At 34.5% G+C, this 19,347-nt stretch overlaps 1 protein-coding gene across 3 annotated transcripts in view; it reads left to right on the top strand.

Moving 5' to 3' along the window:
• Positions 1–19,347, top strand: part of LOC136029983 (uncharacterized) — a 79,750-nt gene that overhangs the window by 24,885 nt on the left and 35,518 nt on the right. For all 3 annotated transcript variants that reach the window (XM_065708573.1, XM_065708581.1, XM_065708563.1), the window contains exons 2-3: positions 895–1,017; positions 8,783–8,922. In XM_065708573.1, the coding sequence (XP_065564645.1) occupies positions 903–1,017; positions 8,783–8,922 (255 nt within the window). In that variant the 5' untranslated portion in view covers positions 895–902. The remainder of the gene's footprint in view (positions 1–894; positions 1,018–8,782; positions 8,923–19,347) is intronic.

The raw sequence follows: 19,347 nt of genomic DNA, 5'->3' as shown, positions 1-19,347 counted from the left end.
CTATTTTTTAAAACAAGGCAAATTTTCACAGGCTCGTAACTTTTGATGGGTACGACTAAATTTGATTAAACTTATATATTTAAAATCATCATAAAATCTAATTCTTTTGATGTATCTATTAGCATCAAAATTCCATTTTTTAGAGTTTCGTTTACTATTGAGCCGGGTCGCACCTTAGTACACTTCGTTACCACGAACTGTTTGAAAGAAAATAATCACTGATTTTGAGGGGAGAGGGGTGAATCACAAAATAAGCTAAAATAGGGAACATAGATTAATCAGGGGCTAAGGCTCTACGATTGCAAAACCTTTTCGAACGGAAGCTATTTGTCCAATATTAGTAGCTTCCTGATCATGTAATCAACATGGTCATTTTTCCTCCAACACGCATAATTGAATAAAGATAAAACAAATATGAAAGTCCATGCTGTTGCATAAAAGGTATCAAAGAGGATGAGGCCTCTGCACGCGTGAAATGGTGAAAACTGAACTGGACAAAAAATTAAATAGTATAAAAAAATAATAATAATTTACCGGTTAAAAACGAGTGGAAGCGATACTTTCAGGGGCCAAAATGAGAAAATAGGGATGAGCAGATTTTTAAGGCAAGGAATACAATTCAAGCTGAAGCAAGAAAAATCTATGTAAGTATTCTCGCATAAAACTTCAAATTTATAAGCTCTGCTCAGTTCACTAGAGTAGTTAATGAATAAAGCAAAAAAATTTCGAAGTCTTTAAAGAAAAATCATAAGAAAACAGAGAAAAGAAAAAGGACCGTTCAAGTGTGGATGGAAGCATGTCTTTCTACTAATATTAAATTTAAAGTTACTCTGTTCCTTTATATTATCCAGTCAACCTATTGATTTCTATGACCTAATTTATTCTTTTTTTTAGTTCTTGCGATGGAGCTGCTGCTGATAATGGCTATCTTCTGTCATTTCACGTCAACGCTGGGAAAGGATCTGATCTCATCAAGATACCGCAATGGAAGTCGTAAACGACTTCTAAGCTCATTAGGTCAGTCGCACAAGAAAAATGGGTAATATAATATTAGATAGAGATGCGGCCATTTTCCTCAAGACGGATTCATGGTAGCTTTTCATCTGATTTTATCATTTTTATATCAATGCTTGTTTTCAGCCTCAATTTGTTAATTTTGATTTTGAGAGTTTAGTCCAACAAAGCTAGACATTGATAATCATTTTTCTTATTGAAATATAGGATGAAAGTGCGAGCAAAAGTGAATGAACTTAGAGGTTTTGGGAGTTCAGGGTGCAAGAATAGGTTTGAAAATTAATGTTAAGAAGACTAACTCATTAAGGCTGGGAATAAGGAAAGATGAAAAGGTGACGTTCGGTAACGAAAAGATCGATCAACTAAACAGCTTCAGTTACCCTGGTAGTATTATTAGTAATGCCTGTGGATGCTGTATATATATTAAAAGTAGACTAGCCAGGGCTCAAGGTGCTTTTTTACATTTGTTTTTTTCACAGCCCATGATGTTTTTTCACAGTTGAAAAAAGTTCGGAAGAATAGGAAGATAAGTCTGCTAACCAATATTCGAATATTGGAAGCCACGCTGATGACATTGGTGAAATATGGTCCTGAAGCATAAGTGCTCTGAAAAACTCTAAAAAGGATTTTTCTGGGTACCCGACTGACTGAGCATATTTCGAAAAGCGGGGGGGGGGGGGGTACACAAAGTTTGGTTTAATCACAATTTTTAGGGCTATAATGAGAGAAATGTTGAGATGGTTAGAGGACCTTCTGTGAATGAAGCATGACAGATTGCCAAAGATTGTTCTTTTTGGCCAACCGTCTAGGGCAAAAAGGAAAGCAAGTAGTCCATGGTCGGGGCGAGAGGATGTCGTAAAGAAATAATTAAGGGAAACGGGAACTTGGTTGGAGGGTGCAAAGAGGAAGGCTTTGAATATACAGAGATGGAGGTGGAGCACTCGTAACTGTGTTGGCATCGGGTGGCTTGGTGCTGCGGTGAGTTGTTAGTAATAGTACTAGTATAAGTCTTAGTCTCATTCAGCCTCACTTAGCTTGCTTATTCATGACTTGACCTAACAAATTTTCCTCTCGGAACACGCAAATTGTTTTGCTCTTAAGTAAGTCTCCAAAAAACACTATGTTGTACGTTAGAGAAAATTTCGTAGACAGCGCAATAGTTATGACTAAGTAAAGAGTGATTTGGGCACAATATATTATTTTCTTTTTTGGGTTTGTTTTAAACCGGAGCACTTCGCATAGAAGGAGTTGTCGTAAAAATTTGGAAAAAGACTCATTGGATTGAAAAATTGAAAAAGCTAGTGATCTTTATAACAGTTGAAAGTGATTGGAGGACAAACAGCCCCTCTCGTACATCGATCGTTTCCCCAAACACATCCAATCAAAATTTTGATATTTTTACTATTTTTTCAACGTAGTTGAAGGGCCCAAAAATTTGTCTTTAAGGATGACAACCCCCCTCAGCCCCCAGTGCAAGGGTTGTAAGTTATGCCCTGGGGCAAATGAGGTTTCTATAGGAAGGGTGATCGTTTAAACTTCAAAGGGGATCATTGGATTATAAATAAGAAGTACTAGTTCCCTTTTTAAGAGTTAAATTGATCCGACCGCAGACCTCCCCCCCTCCACGCGTTTTTTTCCTCAAATGCATCTGATATAATTCTTAAGATAGCCATTTGTTTAAGAAATAGTCCAAAAATAACAGAACAAGTCCTTTGTGGCTAAAACAACCCCTCGGTCTTGGGGTAAGGGTTGTAAGCTATGGCTCGGGGGAATATTAAGTTTTTATTGAAGGAATGGCCATTTGGGCTTTAGAGAAGACCCATTTCATTTGAAATGTATAGTTCTAGATCCCATTTAAATATCAAAAGTAATAGACGGCAACTAGCCCCTTCCCCCTTGATATTCTCCTGCTCCAAAACGCATCCAATCGAAAACGTGAGATAGCCATTTTATTCAGAATAGTTCGAAGAGCATAAAAAAATTTCTTCAGGGTCGAGACAAGCCCCTAGGCCAAGGAGCATGGGTCTTAAGCTAAGCCCAGAGGTATAAAGGGTTTCTATGGAACGGGTGGTAGAATAAACTTTGGATCGGAGGGGATTTATTTGATTTGAAGTCGTAAGTTCTAGTGCCCTTTTAATAGTCAAAAGTAAACGGAGGGCAACCATTCCCCCCACGCCTAGTATTCCCCAAAAACACATATGATCAAAATTTTAAGAGATTAATTTTGTACAGAATTGTTGAAACATCCAATAAATATGTATTTGGGGATACCAACCTCCCACATCCCTCAGAGCAATTCTTTCATTAGTTACATATAGTATATGATAGTATATGTTATTCAGAGAGGTATGTATTTTGATCTTTACTTTCCAAAAAGACGAAAGACGTTCAGGTGAGCCTTTCAGAGAATGTTGAATAGATTGTTGAACTAAATCTAAACATGATATGTGTTTAAGCATGGGCGTAACTCAGGAATGACTGAATGTAGCAATTCGGAACTTTCTGGAAATGATAAGGGCAATATTTTTATTCTACCACTACTACTATAACTGCAGTCCGTCCGTTTACAATATTGAAGGGTATTTGAACTAAATCAAAAGACGCTATTTGCACGTACATTGTCCAAAGAGTTTTTCTCGAAAATTGATTTGGGTATTAAGTTGAACTTTCAGAGAGTACTTAATGTGGAAAATCATCTGTCCAAAAGGCAATATTGGCACGCTACTAATATTACTACCATCACTGTTACGTTTACTACTGGTGCTACTACTATTACTACTACTGCAACTGCTACTTCTTTTCTAACTACTTGTAAGGCTAAGAGCAATGAGAAGAAAATTTCAAGAAGTGTATGAACATACTTGTTATCAAAAGGACATGTCGACACAGTAATGGCTAATTGTACTTAGTTGAAACTTCAGGGACTTGTTGAGAGGGATGTTCAACTGACCAGAAGGCGACACATCAATACTACTCTGCTACTAGGACTACTGCTTTTACTATCAATACTACTACTACCAATATTGTGACTACTATTACAGTTATACCTAATGGTATGAAATGACATTTTCGAGAAATTTTGACGAGGGAAGGTGAACTAAATCAAAAAATGTCATCTGTATGGAGGTTGTCAAAACGGTGTAACAGGGCGTGAAGGGAGTGAAATTGAAACTAATTTTTTGTTGTTGTAGTGAATGTTGAACTAGCCGAATGGAAAAATTTTCATCTTACAGCTGCTGCTTTTACCCATGCTATTACTACTGCTATTGTTGCTTCTGCCATTACTACTGCTACTAGAGCAAAGCCTACTCCAATTAATTCTACTAATAGGAGTAGAATTATACGTTCCGGCAAAATATGCTTCAGTGTTCTGAGGATGCCAACTCCCCCTGCAATTTTGGTGGAAATAATTTCGCTATGATTCTTCCACGATAAATTAGAATCAATATGGAAACCAAAGTACCATAGTGATTTAACTTATAAAATAGGTTTTTCACCTACTAGGACTTTGTTACTTACAACAACAGAATCGCCCACTCTACAGAATGTCAGTAAAATGTTTCCTTTACATTCACACAGAGCAAAGTTAAACTTGTAACCACCTCTAATCTTTTGAGGGCATCATTGGCTTTTATTATTACTATTAACTCATCGACTGATTTTGCAAAGACTGTTAGCACAGTGTCATCCGCAAAAGAAGTAATGCATACATCCTGCAGATAAAAGCGCATCATGTCCACGTAAAGCAGATAAAGTAAAGGGCCCAGCACAGAGCCCTGAGGTACACCACACTTTACAGAAAAAGATGATGAGACTACACCAATTAGACTACACCAATTAAAACGACTTTAAAGGACCTACCGAAAAGATAACTCTCAAACCATCTTAGACAAACTCCATTTTATTCCAAGACTTCTCATTCGATGAAGCAATACTTGGTAGTCAACCGTGTCAAACACTTTTCTAATGTCAATGAAAGTGGTACGTTACCTGACTTTAATACACAGTTAACACTTTGAACAAGGTGTTGTAAGGCGTGCGTCGAGGAATGACCCTTACAAAACCCAAACTGTGTCTGACTCAAAAGCCTGTTCATCTGAAGGAAATTTTAGAGCCGTTTATGAACCACTTCCTCCAGTATCTTTGAAAAGATGGGTAGAATTGATATGGGTCTCCATTTTTCTATATCTGACTTGCAGCCACCTTTGTGCAATGGAATGACCTTCGTCACCTTAAACTGCACCGGAAAACTGCCCTTTTCCAGGGAAAAATTAGTGATAAAAACTAGATAGGGAAGAATATACCTTAGAATCACTTTAAGAGCTCGAAGGGACAAACCATCAACATGCTCTTCCAAGGGCAAACTACCACAAATCACCTTTAATTAATGAATGAAACCCAAACCGAGCAGAATTTACAATAAATAACCGATGTCAAAATAAAAAAAGAGCAAAAATTCCCACGAGAAGGGCTGACAAACCTCATGCCTTCTGAAGAGCAAAATATAATTTGCACTTTACTGAAAAAAAAAACAAAAAAACAGATGACCGTGGTTTGTTAATTTCCATATACATATACTGATATTTTTCATAATTGTCTTATAATTATTGATATTTTTTTTTATAAATTTTCATGTATTAAAGTAAAAAAGTGAAAACATTTTAAATGTATTTTGCTTTCATTAAAGTAGGCGTAGTAGGCGTTTTTTAGTTTCTCTTTTTGTATAGTATCTACTTTGCAAGTTTTTTTTTTGTTTACTCTTTAAACTTGTGTAGTTTGAAGATTGTTACTTGGAAAAGAATTAGTTTTCTATTACCCGTAGGTATATAATCTCGGAGACAAGACCCTCAATCGCTTTTTAAACACTGTTTGGAATAAGAGTTTCTTAAAAGAGTATCATTTTATAGGCATGTGATATGTTACCCGGAATTAATTCAGTTATAATCAAACTTGAAAATATTGGGGTTAATAGTTCAGAGAGACCTCCACCTATCTGAGCAAGTTACTTTTTTTTAAGTAACAAATTGCTGAGAAATCATTGACTGTTCTACGGCGCCTTTTCTTCAAACAGTCTGACATCTAGATGTGAGAACCCCTAATATTTATGGAAGGCTCACTGATCATTTTTATGAAATTTGGGTCTACTTTTTCTAGCATCGCTTTTATAAGCTTCGGTTTCTATTGGACGTCATCTTTAGAGGGTAGTGTATCTTCAACTGCTTCATGATTGCAACTATACTATTTCATCTTTGTGTATGGTAAATAAATGATTCACCATGGCTAAAGGCTATTTTTGGAAGATCTTATAAAATAGATAATTCTTGAATAAATTTCGTATGTGATACATGTAGTTTCATTTCATCACATGCTTTCTGCCATGATTTTTAGCAGTAAATACTACGTTTAAGGGCACTGCTCATGATAGACTTTAAGCTGTGTTATCCTTGACGCGCTAAGCCAAGAGACTATCATTCCAAAAGAAGTATTAAGCAGAGACATGATCATGACTCAAAGTTATCCAAACAAATAAAAAGACATACATAATAGAAAAAGCCAATAATATCTCTAATTCTTTTGTTTTCTATGTAGAAAACTTCATCATAAACACTAAGATTTGGGAGAATTCTGGATTTATAACGTTCTCGTGCTACAGTGAAAAATCAGGTTTATGCTTTTTACAGTAAAGAGTGGTGTTCATTTTTAATATATTTAATTGTGTAGTCTACAAGACTTTTTTAATTTACATTATAAGGCGTAGATGCGTAGATGCGTAGAGGCGTAGATGCTCCAATTGGATCGTTTCAAGCACTCTCACACTAAAGACACCAATGAGTCATCGCTTCAAGCAACTTCAAAATTGAAGTATGTAGGTTTGTATTCACAATTTTCATTACCTTGACAGGGGTAAGGTAGAGACCCCTTTCCCTTGTTGTTCCAACAATTGAAGTTTGAACCCACATCAACTTGAATCTTCTCCAAAATCACTAAGTTAAGGGCAAGCTAAGTGTTTGTGAAGGATTTTTCACAATTAAAAAATATAGGTATTTTTCCATTGGACAAAAATTATAATATACAAAAATCTTTACAGAAAAAACTGAAAAACCACGAGAAACCTCAAAAAATTTAAAATGTTAAGAAAATTCACCATCTAAAATCTACATAATTTAAAATTTTATGGCGAAAATTGAAAAACAGCGAGACAACTCTGCGGAATTTGAAAGAGACGGAAAGACACTAGCAAACATTTCAAAACGATGGAAATAATAAAAAAAAACTGAAACATTACAACAATGTATATTAGGAAGTAAATACTGCTTTACCCAATTGTAGAGAGAAAGACCGGGCAAAGAAAACTCGTCTTTTCAGTGTTCTTGAATACCCGCTCTTAAGGAATTTAACAGATTAAGTATATCAAGAGCTAGATTTTTCAATTTACTTTATTATGGGGAGTAAAGGGGCATCGTGGTAGCCTCATTGTCCATCTTACACAATTTATCCGCTACAACATAAATCGATGTCTTCACAGCTTCCACTGTACATAATTTGAGTTTTAATGATCTAATTACATTAGTTACAGTCAATATAATGTGTTTGTTAAAAAAGCGTCTTTAAATTTTTGAAAAGTTGAATCTTTCCTAATCAGATGTAAGCCATTTCCCCAGGGAATAAAAAATTCCAAAAGTTTTGAATGGGTAACTTGACTCGATCTTGGGATGTTAAATATTTACCAAATCTTATTTCCAGTGATTGATTACAGAGACCAAATTCGTAAGTGACCAAATCAAGTGATTATCAAGGAGACCAAAATTCGTAAGCTTGAGGAACAGTAATTACAGAATTACCCTTTTGGATGGTCATTGGACCATCTAAAGGAAAGGCTTAAAAAATTTCAAGACTAAAACAACCTTTGATAGTATTTGCACAGGTTCTTCAATCACAAGCCCTTGGATAGCGCAAAGATTATCTTGTCAAAGTATTTTGGAAAATTGAAGGTCATGGATTGACATACAGATTTTAGTACACCCACCCTGACTGGATGACAGGGAGAGGATGTTTATTTCAGGTATATATGCAAGAAAGTTAAGGTCACTGGGACATTCTTGCCCGTTTTTTTCGTAACAAAATTTAGAAAACGCATAGACACAAGGACTGTCACAAGGTGAAATTTGATGTTTTAGTGTATTACTATTATGCTAATAATAAGTCCAAGATTCTTTCTAAAATTTTGTAGAGTGTTAAGCGATAATTGGTCTTAAAATGTTACTTATTTACGTATAGTGTTAGTACGCATAGTAGTTACGTATAGTGTTTTTAACACAAAGATAAGACATACATATTAAAAATTCTGAAGTGGCTTATTTACAAAATTTATGATTTGTGGGTTTATTCCTAAGGCGCTCCCTTTTTTATTGCCTGTTTCCTTGGTAGAATCTTTTAAACGTCTCCTCCAATTCATGTACCCATCTTTCGGTTGGCTACCTCTTGGCTGTCTGTAACCATAAATTCTCTTCTCAATAAGGTAAAAAATTATTCCGTCCTTTCCACACCATGGTGTTGGCTATGATTTTCTATATTGATGACGGGGTCATTAAACTTTGTTAGTAAATGATTTCATAATATAATAAAAGGATAAATACTGTAATAATAAAATGTAATTCTGCTAAGATAATTTGGTTTAAGCTAATCAGAAAAATTGTCTAGTTTCCTTCAGACAATAATACAGCCGGTTAAGAGTAAATCATTTATTATCTTTTTTTTCTCATTTCAGTTTGCAATAGAACATTTCAAGGAAGTATTGGTAACGTATATTCGTTGGGTATTTTGAGATCGATAACTCACAAAACTACTGGAACTGACTGTACGTACAATATTACTGCAGGTGGTGGAAAGCTTGGTGATATTATTCAGGTAAGGATGATAAACAAAGATGTTTTTTATCACAGATATATATATATATATATATATATATATATATATATATATATATATATATATATATATATATATATATATATATATATATATATATATATATATATATATATATATATATATATATATATATATATATATATATATATATATATATATATATATATATATATATTGCTCATAGAAATATTAATTTGGTGTTTTTTTTGTCAAAATCTTTCAATCTATATTTTGAACTATCCTATTGTATCATTAGAAATATTAAGTTTACAACATCTTTTTAGGTACTAAAATGCACATTTTAAGTTTTGTTACGTTCCAATGAATGTCAAAACTAGGAAAGATGTGTGCATTAGATTCAACTTTCAACCCTTTTAATAATCTCAGATACTTTAATCTCAACAAACACATTCAAGCTGGATATATAAACTATGCAACAGTAGGATTGGAGTTAAATTTTACCAAGTCCTATCGTAAAAAGGAAAGAAATGTCGTACAATTTTATATTGAAATCAGATTCTATCAATTTATCAGTTTTGTAGAGAGGTGGGCAATTTTTGAGAGAAAATCAAATTTTCAGAATTTAAAATAAAAGAGATTTGGCTCAAGGGACAGCTTTGAAAGCCTCATAAAGGGTTTGTTTATCCACGTGTTAGATTTAAATATTGCTATACGAGGCTTCAAGTTTAAAATGGTCAATGAATTGAATCCAAATTCATTCCCCGTCATCCCCGCAAAAGTTCCATGTCAATGATTCAAATCAGTCCTCGAATATTATTTATTGACCTTTCGTATAACCTATAACCATTTTTGACCTGTGTGCATAAAATTATTCTTTTTTTCAGAATGCACTTGTCCCTATATTAAGAATATTATCATTTAATTTGAAATGTTAGGTTTTTAATTCATTTTTATGTATTTAAATTTGTATTTTTAAGTTTTGATATTTCTCTCGAATTTCCACTGGAAGGCCAGGTTCAGAAAATCTGAATCCAAATCAATATTCACCCCCTTTGACAATCTCATATAGTTTCACTTCCATAGCTCCAATCGTTCCTTGCGATTTTTCATTACAGCTATAGCCTTTTTCGGCGTGGGGCGGGGAAACCGTGTTTTTTATTTAAACTAAAATAAATGTTATTCGATTCAAATGTTACTCGGCAGAAAAATCTCTATGGGTTCTTCGAGTCTTAAGATATGAAAGAATGGGTGGGTTGAAAGGGATCTCCATTTTTGAGAACTAAGGGTCTTATAGTTTCACCTGAGTGAAAATAACTGATGACATATGTCTTGTTAATAGAATATAGTGCATGTGCAAAGACATAAACTGAATACAGATGAATAAGGACTATGCTTATAACTTAGAACGATTAGAAGTTATTCCACATTTGAATGAGAGGAGAAATGCCTACAAGCCAAGTCACTAAACCATTTACTAATTGACTACATCAGATTAAGACAATGCAAAGGTCAGGGATTAGCCACTTCCTATGGGTTTGAATATGTGAGGAAATCATCAATACAATATCCCTTTTATGTTTAAACACCAGCTTTAATTAATGAATATAACGCTTAAATTATGAGTATCCATTTTGTATCTGTGGTCTTTTTTTTACATTACCAAAAGACTGGTTGTTATTAGATAAGTCAGGTATAAAACTTCAGAAGGAAAAATTTTTAAAACCACGTTTTATAAAAGGACCAAAAAGGGGAAAATATTTTTATCGGTTCTAAAGAAAACTCGATGCGCATACTTCAAAATTTTATAAATACTTTGAATGTTGAGAATTTTTTTTACTCAAAATCAAAATAATTTCATAAGAATTAAAACATGGTGTACATTTTCAGTCAACAATCTATTCACCTCGAAGTATTTATCATACAAGCATAATTTTGTGAATGCTGTGGATGACAATGTGGATGCGTACCATGTTCAAATTTTTAGAAAATATTTACAAGTTAGAGTAAAAAAGTTCACAACATTAAAGATATTCAGAAAATTTTGAAGTTTCTTCAAAAGCATTCTTAAGAACCGAAAATTCTGTTTCCCCCTTATTAGTTAATTTTTATAACGTGGTTTTCAAATTTTTTATTTATAAAGTATTTATCTAACTGCTTTTGGTCTTAAATTGTGCCCACCTATTTCTTCAATACATATTATATTAAAACCATGAAATATTAAACCATTCCATCCTTTTATCAGACTGAACAGAGACGACCATAAAATCGCAAGGAGGACAATTCTCCAACTCGTGATTGTAATTTTGTTAATCTTCGTAAATTCTGGCATTTATAGACCACTATACTGAAAAAAGGACAAAGAATATTTTCTTTGTTTATTTTCTTTGACCTATAGTAAGAATTTTGGCTTGTGAATGCTGATCTGAAATTAACTTCTTTTTTCTCAAATCTCAATTCCTGCTATGAAACAATACAGATGCAACCAGTGGCGAGATTTGCATCGGTTCTTATGATGGTTAAATAAAAAAAAAACAAGTTTATTTTAACTGAAAGTAAGGAGCGACATTAAAACTTAAAACGAACAGAAATTACTCCGTATATGAAAGGGGCTTTTCCTAATCAACGCCCTGCTCTTTACGCTAAAGTTTGACTCTTTCTCTTAGCTCTACTTTTTAAAACAGTAAAAAACTGTTTACACTAAAGTTTGACTTTCTCTTAACTCTACTTTTTAAAACAGTAAAAACTTTAGCGTAAAGAGCGGGGCGTTGAGGAGGAAAAGTCCCTCGCATATACGGAATAATTTCTGTTCGTTTTAAGTTTTAATGTCGCTCCTTACTTTCAGTTAAAAAAAAACTTGTTTTTATATTTAGTTTCTGATTTTTTTTTTTTGATTAATGAATGTTTTGATTTTGGCTGTCCGCATATAAATAATTAAAACTAAGTTTGCATATTAGTTTTTTTTTGGCTAAATGTCTTTCTCATAGTTTCAATCAGAAGATTTTGAGGAAAAAAGGAGCAGAGGAGGAGGCCTAGTTGCCGTCCAGTTTTTTGATTATTTAAAAAGGCAACTAGAACTTTTAATTTTTTACGAACGTTTTCATTAGGAAAAAATATACATAACTAACAAATTAACTTACGTAACGAGCTTCTATATTCGTATGTTTTTATTACGCATATGAGGGGGTTCACCCCATCGTCAATACATCGCTTTTTACTCTAAAGCTTAAGCCTTGTCCCAGATCCATAAGAATGACCCTCGAATCACAAAGACCGTAGAATAAATAATTGAAATGACTAAGAATACTTTAGCGTAACGAGCAAGGTATTACGAGGAGGTGAACCCGTCATATGCGTAATAATTTCTTTTCATTATAAGTTTTAATGCTGCTCCTTACTTTCAGTTGACAAAACTTTTCATATTTATTTTTTAATGTTTGTTTTTATAATGCTAGAAAATCCTGCACCCCTTCATTGAAATTCTCTTCTCCATGACAAATCCCACTATGGAAAGATCCTCCCATGTAACCCCTCCTCAACTCCCCCCCCCCCAAACCAAGAAAATATCTCTGAAAACGTCTGTACACTTCCCAATAACCATTACTATATGTAAGCACTGGTCAAAGTTTGTAACTTTCAGCCCCTCCCGTGGGGAACATGGGGAAGTAAGTCGTCCCGACATAGTTATTATGATTTTTGACTATGGTGAATCAAATGGCTGTCTCAGAATTTTGATCCGGTGACTTTGGGGGGAAATGAGCGTTGGAGGGGGCCAAGGTGCCCTCCAATTTTTTGGTCACTTAAAGAGGGCACCAGAAGTTTTATTTTCCGTTATAATGAGCCCTCTTGCAACATTCTAGGACGACTGGGTTGATAAGATCACCCCTGGAAAAAAAAAAATCAAAAAAAAAGCACGCAAACGTGATCGGTGTTCTGGCAACAAATATGAACATCCACATTTTTGTAAATAGGAGCTTGAAAATTTTACAGTGGGGTTCTCTGATACGCTGAATACGATGGTGTGGTTTCGATAAGATTCTATGACTTTTATGGGACGTTTCTGCCTATTTTCCAAAATAAGGCAAATTTTTTCAGGCTCTTAACTTTTGATGGGTAAGACTAAACTTGATGAAACTTACATATTTAAAATCAGCATTAGAATGCAATTCTTCTGATGTAACTATTGATATCAAAATTTCGTTTTTTAGAGTTTCGATTACTATTAAGCCGGGTCGCTCCTTACTAGAATTCGTTACCACGAACCCTTTGAAATCTTTGTTTTCTCTGTCGTCTCTGCTCTTACTCGAAAAAAGCTTAAAGTCAAGAATGCTTAACAACGCATATACATCAGATGGTGATATAAGGAATTTTCATTGGTTTGTATCACTAAATCTTTGTTTTCTCTGTCGTCTCTGCTCTCACGTGAAAACAGCTTAAACGCTAGAATGTTCAATGTTTGTCCATACTTTTATTTAAGTTGATTATTATCATTAAATTGTGACTAAATTGTAGGATAATAAAGTAATTTTAAGATTCAAATATATCAGAATATTTAAATGTTAGGTAGAGCAAAGCTGTATACACATTTCAGCCAAATTGGATGAGAGGATGGGTTTGAAATAAGCATCTAAAAAGTAGAGAAAGCACTACTACTACTGCTACTACTACTATAACTGGTTGCCCTCCAATCACTTTCGATTATTAAAAAGGACACTAGAACTTGCAGTTTCAAATCGATTGAGCCCAGGCTTTCAAATTTTCTACGACAGCCAATTCTATACAAAGTGCCCTGGTCTTTACTTTGGTAGCACTGTTGCATTGTCTATGATAATTACGAAATCCATACCATTGTAATGTATTTTATTCATGATTTTTACATAAAACACATGGAGACAAAGCTTCTAACCCACAAGGTATTGGAAACAAAAGATATATACAGATATAGTTTGTCTTAGTCTAAAATGCATATTGGGGACATCTTCACATTCTGAATCGAGCCGGCAAGTGTGACAAATAAAAAGCATTTTTTATAGGCATTCTGTCAAATTCTCTCAGTTTAAAATTTCCCCTTGAAAATTCACCCAAGGAAAGTTTCCTCCAGGTGGAGAATTCTCCCTGTGGAAACTCAGCCCCAACCGAAAATCACCCCTCGAAAAATACTTCTAAATAATATACCTCCCAAAATACTCTCAATAACAAATACTATTCGTAAGCAATGGGCAAATTTTAGAACTCCATGCTCTTTCCCAAGGAGCTAGAGAGCGGGGGGGGGGTCATGTTGTCCCCAAAGATATATTTACCGGACCTTTTAACACAGTTTAATAGAATGGCTCTCTCAAAATTATGACCGCACGACTTTGGGAGAAACGGCGTGAGAGAGAGGCTAGATGCCCTCTAATATTTTGGTCACTTAAAAAAAGCACTGAAATCTTTAATTCCCTTTCGAATGAGCCCTCTCTCGAAATTCTAGGAAGATAGGTTCAATAAGATCACCCCTTGTGATAAAACAAACGAGCAAAAATAAGCAGACACGTATCTGTAATCTTTCTTCTGGCATGAAATGCAAAATTACACATTTTTGTAGATGGAAGCATGGAACCTGAACAGTAGAGACCTTTTACTTTCATTAAGATTTCTCGACTCTTAGGGGGTGTTTCCCCAAAATTAGATAAATGTTCTCAGTCTTCTATCTTTTGATGGGTAACACTGAATTTAAATAATCATATATATTGGGAATCAGAATAATAAGCTGATATTAATGATGTACCTATTTATAACAAAATTCTGCGTTTCGGTTACTATTGGGCCGATTCGTCATTGCTTGTAATTCATTGCCACGAACTGTTTGATATAAAACTAATTTGTTTTTGCCCTCAAATGCATCGGAAGAAAATAACAGGTAAGGTAAACTAACTAAAAAAAGATGCCAACCCCTCATCTCAAACATGATTAAGACATAACAGCCATTAATCACAAATACCTCTCTTATCTCAAAATTATAACCCGGTAACATTTTGAAATGTACCACAACACTAATGGTGTCAGCTCCTCATAAATTTTAGTTACAATTTACCATTTGGAGTGTTTAGTACAAAAAAATGATGTCGTATACTTTGATCAACGCACTAAGGCCTGTTTATCTGTTTCTTAATTAAAAGAGGATTTGCCTGCGGCAGGCCAATTTTCTGATACCACTATTTGAAAGAAGCCAAGGGAAAGACCCATTTTATTTGGTGGCGTGACCAGGTAATCGCTGAAGACATCTAAAGAACTTTTCGACCTTAGTTCAACTGCAGTTTTAAACTGGTGCCTGCCTGTTTGCCTGCTAAAATGAGCCTTCCAGTCGAAAGTAGAAATGAGACTTGACGGAAAGATGGCTTGGGGGTATAACTTCAAATAGTCCTCTCCACACAGATTAAACAATTCCATAACAGCTCACAAACTCTAGGCTCTGGCTCAATTAGTTTTAAAGACCATTCTTTTTGGCCCCCAGCATTGAAAAAAGTTTCTGTCTTGGTTCAAAAGTTAATTTTCTTGTCAAGGGGTAAAATTTTATGGTTACTATTTAGAATGGAGAAAATTTAATGCTCTTATTTGTTTTGCAATTGGGCCAGGTATTCATCGCACGTCTTAAGCACTTTTCAATTTTAGTTCACCTTCAATTTAAAGCTGGTGCCTACCTGCTATCCCGCCGGAACAGAGCTTTCCAGTCAAAAGCAGAAACATGACTTGATGCAAAGAAGGCTTGGTTGCATAACTTCAGATAGTTTTCTCCCAAAAAAACTCTAAATCTCTACTTCAACTCATACTCTCTAGGCGCTTGCTCAATTACAAGCAAAGACAATCTTTTTTAGCCCAAAACAAGAATTATACTTAGCTTTCCAAAATATAATGTCAAATTCAACAATCTAAACTGAGGTCCACATTTTCAGTGAAAACCACGGCGGTTAGATTCTTACCACTTTCCGGGAACAAGCTGAAATCAGCGGACTAAGAAAAAAAAAAATGACCAAACTAAATTGCCATTCCTGTAATAAAATTAAATAAAAAAAACGAGTTTTTTTAACTGAAAGTAAGGAGCGACATTAAAACTTAAAACGCACAGAAATTACTTCGTATATGAAAGAGGCTGCTTCCTCATCAACGCCCCGCTCTTTACGCTAAAGTTTGACTCTTTCTCTCAATTCTTCTTTTTAAAACAGTAAAAAACTTTAGCGTAAAGAGCAGGGCGTTGATGAGGAAGCAGCCTCTTTCATATACGAAGTAATTTCTGTTCGTTTTAAGTTTTAATGTCGCTCCTTACTTTCAGTTAAAAAAACTCGTTTTTTTTATTTAATTTCTGAACGTTTTTGAATCAATGCATGTTTTGATTTTGGCTCTCCGCAGAGGAATAATCAAAACGAAATTTGCATATTTTTTTTTGGGGGGGGGCTAAATGGCTTTCTCATAATTTTGATCGAATGATTTTGAGAAAAAAAGAGCGGGGGCGAAGCCTAGTTGCCCTCCAATTTTTTGGTTAATTAAAAAGGCAACTAGAACTTTTAATTTTTTACGAATCTTTTTATTGGTAAAAGGTTTACGTAACTTATAAATTAGCTTACGTAAAGAACTTTTGTATTCTCATGTTTTTATTACATATATGAGGGGATTCGCCCCATCGTCAGTACCTCGCTCTTTACACTAAAGCTTAAATTTTATCCCAATTCATTAAGAATGACCCCTGAATCACAAAAGCCGTAGAATAAATAGTTGAAATTACTAAAAATACTTTAGTGTAAAGAGCTAGGTATCATAAGGAGGCGAGCCCCTTATATGGGTAATAATTTCTGTTTGTTTTAAGTTTTATTGCTGTTCCTTACTTCCAGCTGAAAAAGCTTTTTCACATTTATTTTTTAATTTTTTTTTAAATAATGCTAGTAAATCCTGATCTCCCTTCATGGAAGTTTTCTTCTCCCATGACAAATTCTCGATGGAAACTTCCCCCAGCATATCCCCCTCTTCTCAACCCCTCCCCCCAACCAAAAAAATCCTCCTGAAAACGCCTGTTTACTTCCCAATAACCAATACTATATGTAAGCACAGGTCAAAGTTTGTAACTTGTTGCCCCTCCCACGGGGACTGTGGGGGAGTAAGTCGTCCCCAAAGACATACTTATAAGGTTTTTCGACAACGCTGAATAAAATGGCTATCTCAGAATTTTGATCCGTTGACTTTGGGAAAATAATTAGCGTGGGAGGGGGCCTAGGTGCCCTCCAATTTTTTTGGTCACTTAAAAAGGGCACTAGAACTTTTCATTTCCGTTAGAATGAGCCCTCTTGCAACATTCTAGGACAACTGGGTCGATACGATCACCCCTGGGGAAAAAAAAAAAAAAACAAAAACACAAAAAAACAAAAAAACAAATAAACACGCATCCGTGATCTGCCTTCTGGCAAAAAATGCAAAATTCCACATTTTTGTAGATAGGAGCTCGAAACTTCTACAATAGGGTTCTCTGATACGCTGAATCTGATGGTGTGATTTTCGTTAAGATTCTATGACTTTTAGGGGGTGTTTCCACCTATTTTCTAAAATAACGCAAATTTTCTCAGGCTCGTAACTTTTGATGGGTAAGACTAAACTTGATGAAACTTATATATTTAAAACCAGCATTAAAATGCGATTCTTTTGATATAGCTATTGGTATCAAAATTCCATTTTTTAGAGTTTTGGTTACTATTGAGCCGGGTCGCTCCTTACTACAGTTCGTTACCACGAACTGTTTGACTAAGCGTAACTTATCACTGTGACGTATTTTGTAACTCTCGAAAGTTATGGCAAAATCCAGCTCTTATACAAAGACATTAGCACTTAAAAAGACAAACTGAGTCCATATCCTCAAATTCAACAGGGTAATATCAAACAGAACAAGAAATTTTACTTTAAAAAATTCTACGGTGAAAAATGTGCTTACATTCCATACGTCTGTCTCTTACTTTTGCGAAGTAATTACATTATTATATTTTCAAGTACAATTTCTGGTAAAAAAAATAACTATATCTTTTAAAATTATAAAAGAATGGAAAAGAACGGGTTTGCAAAACTGTTAGAAAACCGAGATGAGATTTTAATCAACTGACTTCTCTGTTTCTTTGTGGTTGTATAGTAAACGTACACACGCATACGGCAACACGTATGGAAAATAGAGTAATGTACAAAATCATAACAGTCAAATAATGCGGTAACAAGCGTAGAGGGTAGAGTCTGGACATATTTTTACAAATCTTATAAAACGGGAAAAATTTAAAATTTTGGTAAAAAGCAGGATCGTCCTCTTTATTCTTTTAAAAATTAAGTCGCTTTTGTTCCTCTTCAAAGGAGATGTCTGTATTATTTACAAAATCACAGGAACGATTCACAACGCCAATAGAATAAAATATTTTTATTCTCTTTCTTCTCTCTTTTTCTTATTGAAAAAAAATCGATTGCTATAACTTTCAAATTTGGCTATATATACGTTGTTTTAACCATATTTGTCATCACTACATTTTAAAGCTTTCGTTATAACCATTAAGTCTTCAGTGTCGATGGCTTGTTGTTGTTTAGACTATTGAATATGCATAATTATATCTTTTTTTTATCTCTGCGTTTTGTCACAAAGACATTATTATATCCTTCCCTTTGTATCCTCACAGAAAGCATTCTTTGTTCCGCGATTCAAACGTCTTTCTTTAATAGTTCTCTGATTTTTCTCCGAATATCAATAACATTTTTTTTCTTTTTGGTCTTAAATTGCTCTTGAATGATGGAATCCTGCATGGTAATGATTTTGAATTTTTCTTTCTTGATCTATCAAAATGGTGAGCATTTTTGTCAAGACATATCGTTTTGCTAAATAAATTCTAAGACCATATTGAATAGACAGTTGAGAAAAACAACAATACTATTAAATCAAGGAAGTACGTTTAGTCAATTAAAGAAAAAACAAGAGTTAAGAGCTCATATGGCACCTGTGACGAGGCCGGAAGAGCCAAGAGCTCATATGGTATGAGCTCTAGCAAAACTCTATGAATCAATAGATTAATTTAAAGGAAAATCAGAGGCTTAATGCTGGTCGGGATTTAAAATAAGAGCTTTGAGTCACGAGGTCCTTCTAAATACAAAAAATTCTTTAAGATTGGATCACCAACTCGTAAGTTATAAATACCTCAATTTTTCTAATTTTTCTCTCCCTTCAGCCCCCCCCCAGATAGTCAAAACGGGAAAACGACTTCATCCAGTCAATTTGTGCAGCTCCCTGACATGCCTACCAATTTTTATCGTCCTAGCACGTCCAGAAGCACCAAACTCGCCAAATCACTGAACCCCTCCCCCCAACTCCCCCAAACAGAGCAAATCAAGTACGGATCCGTCAATCACGTATAAAGGACATTTGCTTATTCTATCCACCAAGCTTCATCCCGA

The sequence above is a fragment of the Artemia franciscana genome, chromosome 1, assembly GCF_032884065.1.
Source record: "Artemia franciscana chromosome 1, ASM3288406v1, whole genome shotgun sequence".
NCBI lineage: Eukaryota > Metazoa > Arthropoda > Branchiopoda > Anostraca > Artemiidae > Artemia > Artemia franciscana.
This window is presented reverse-complemented; position numbering and strand designations above follow the sequence as displayed.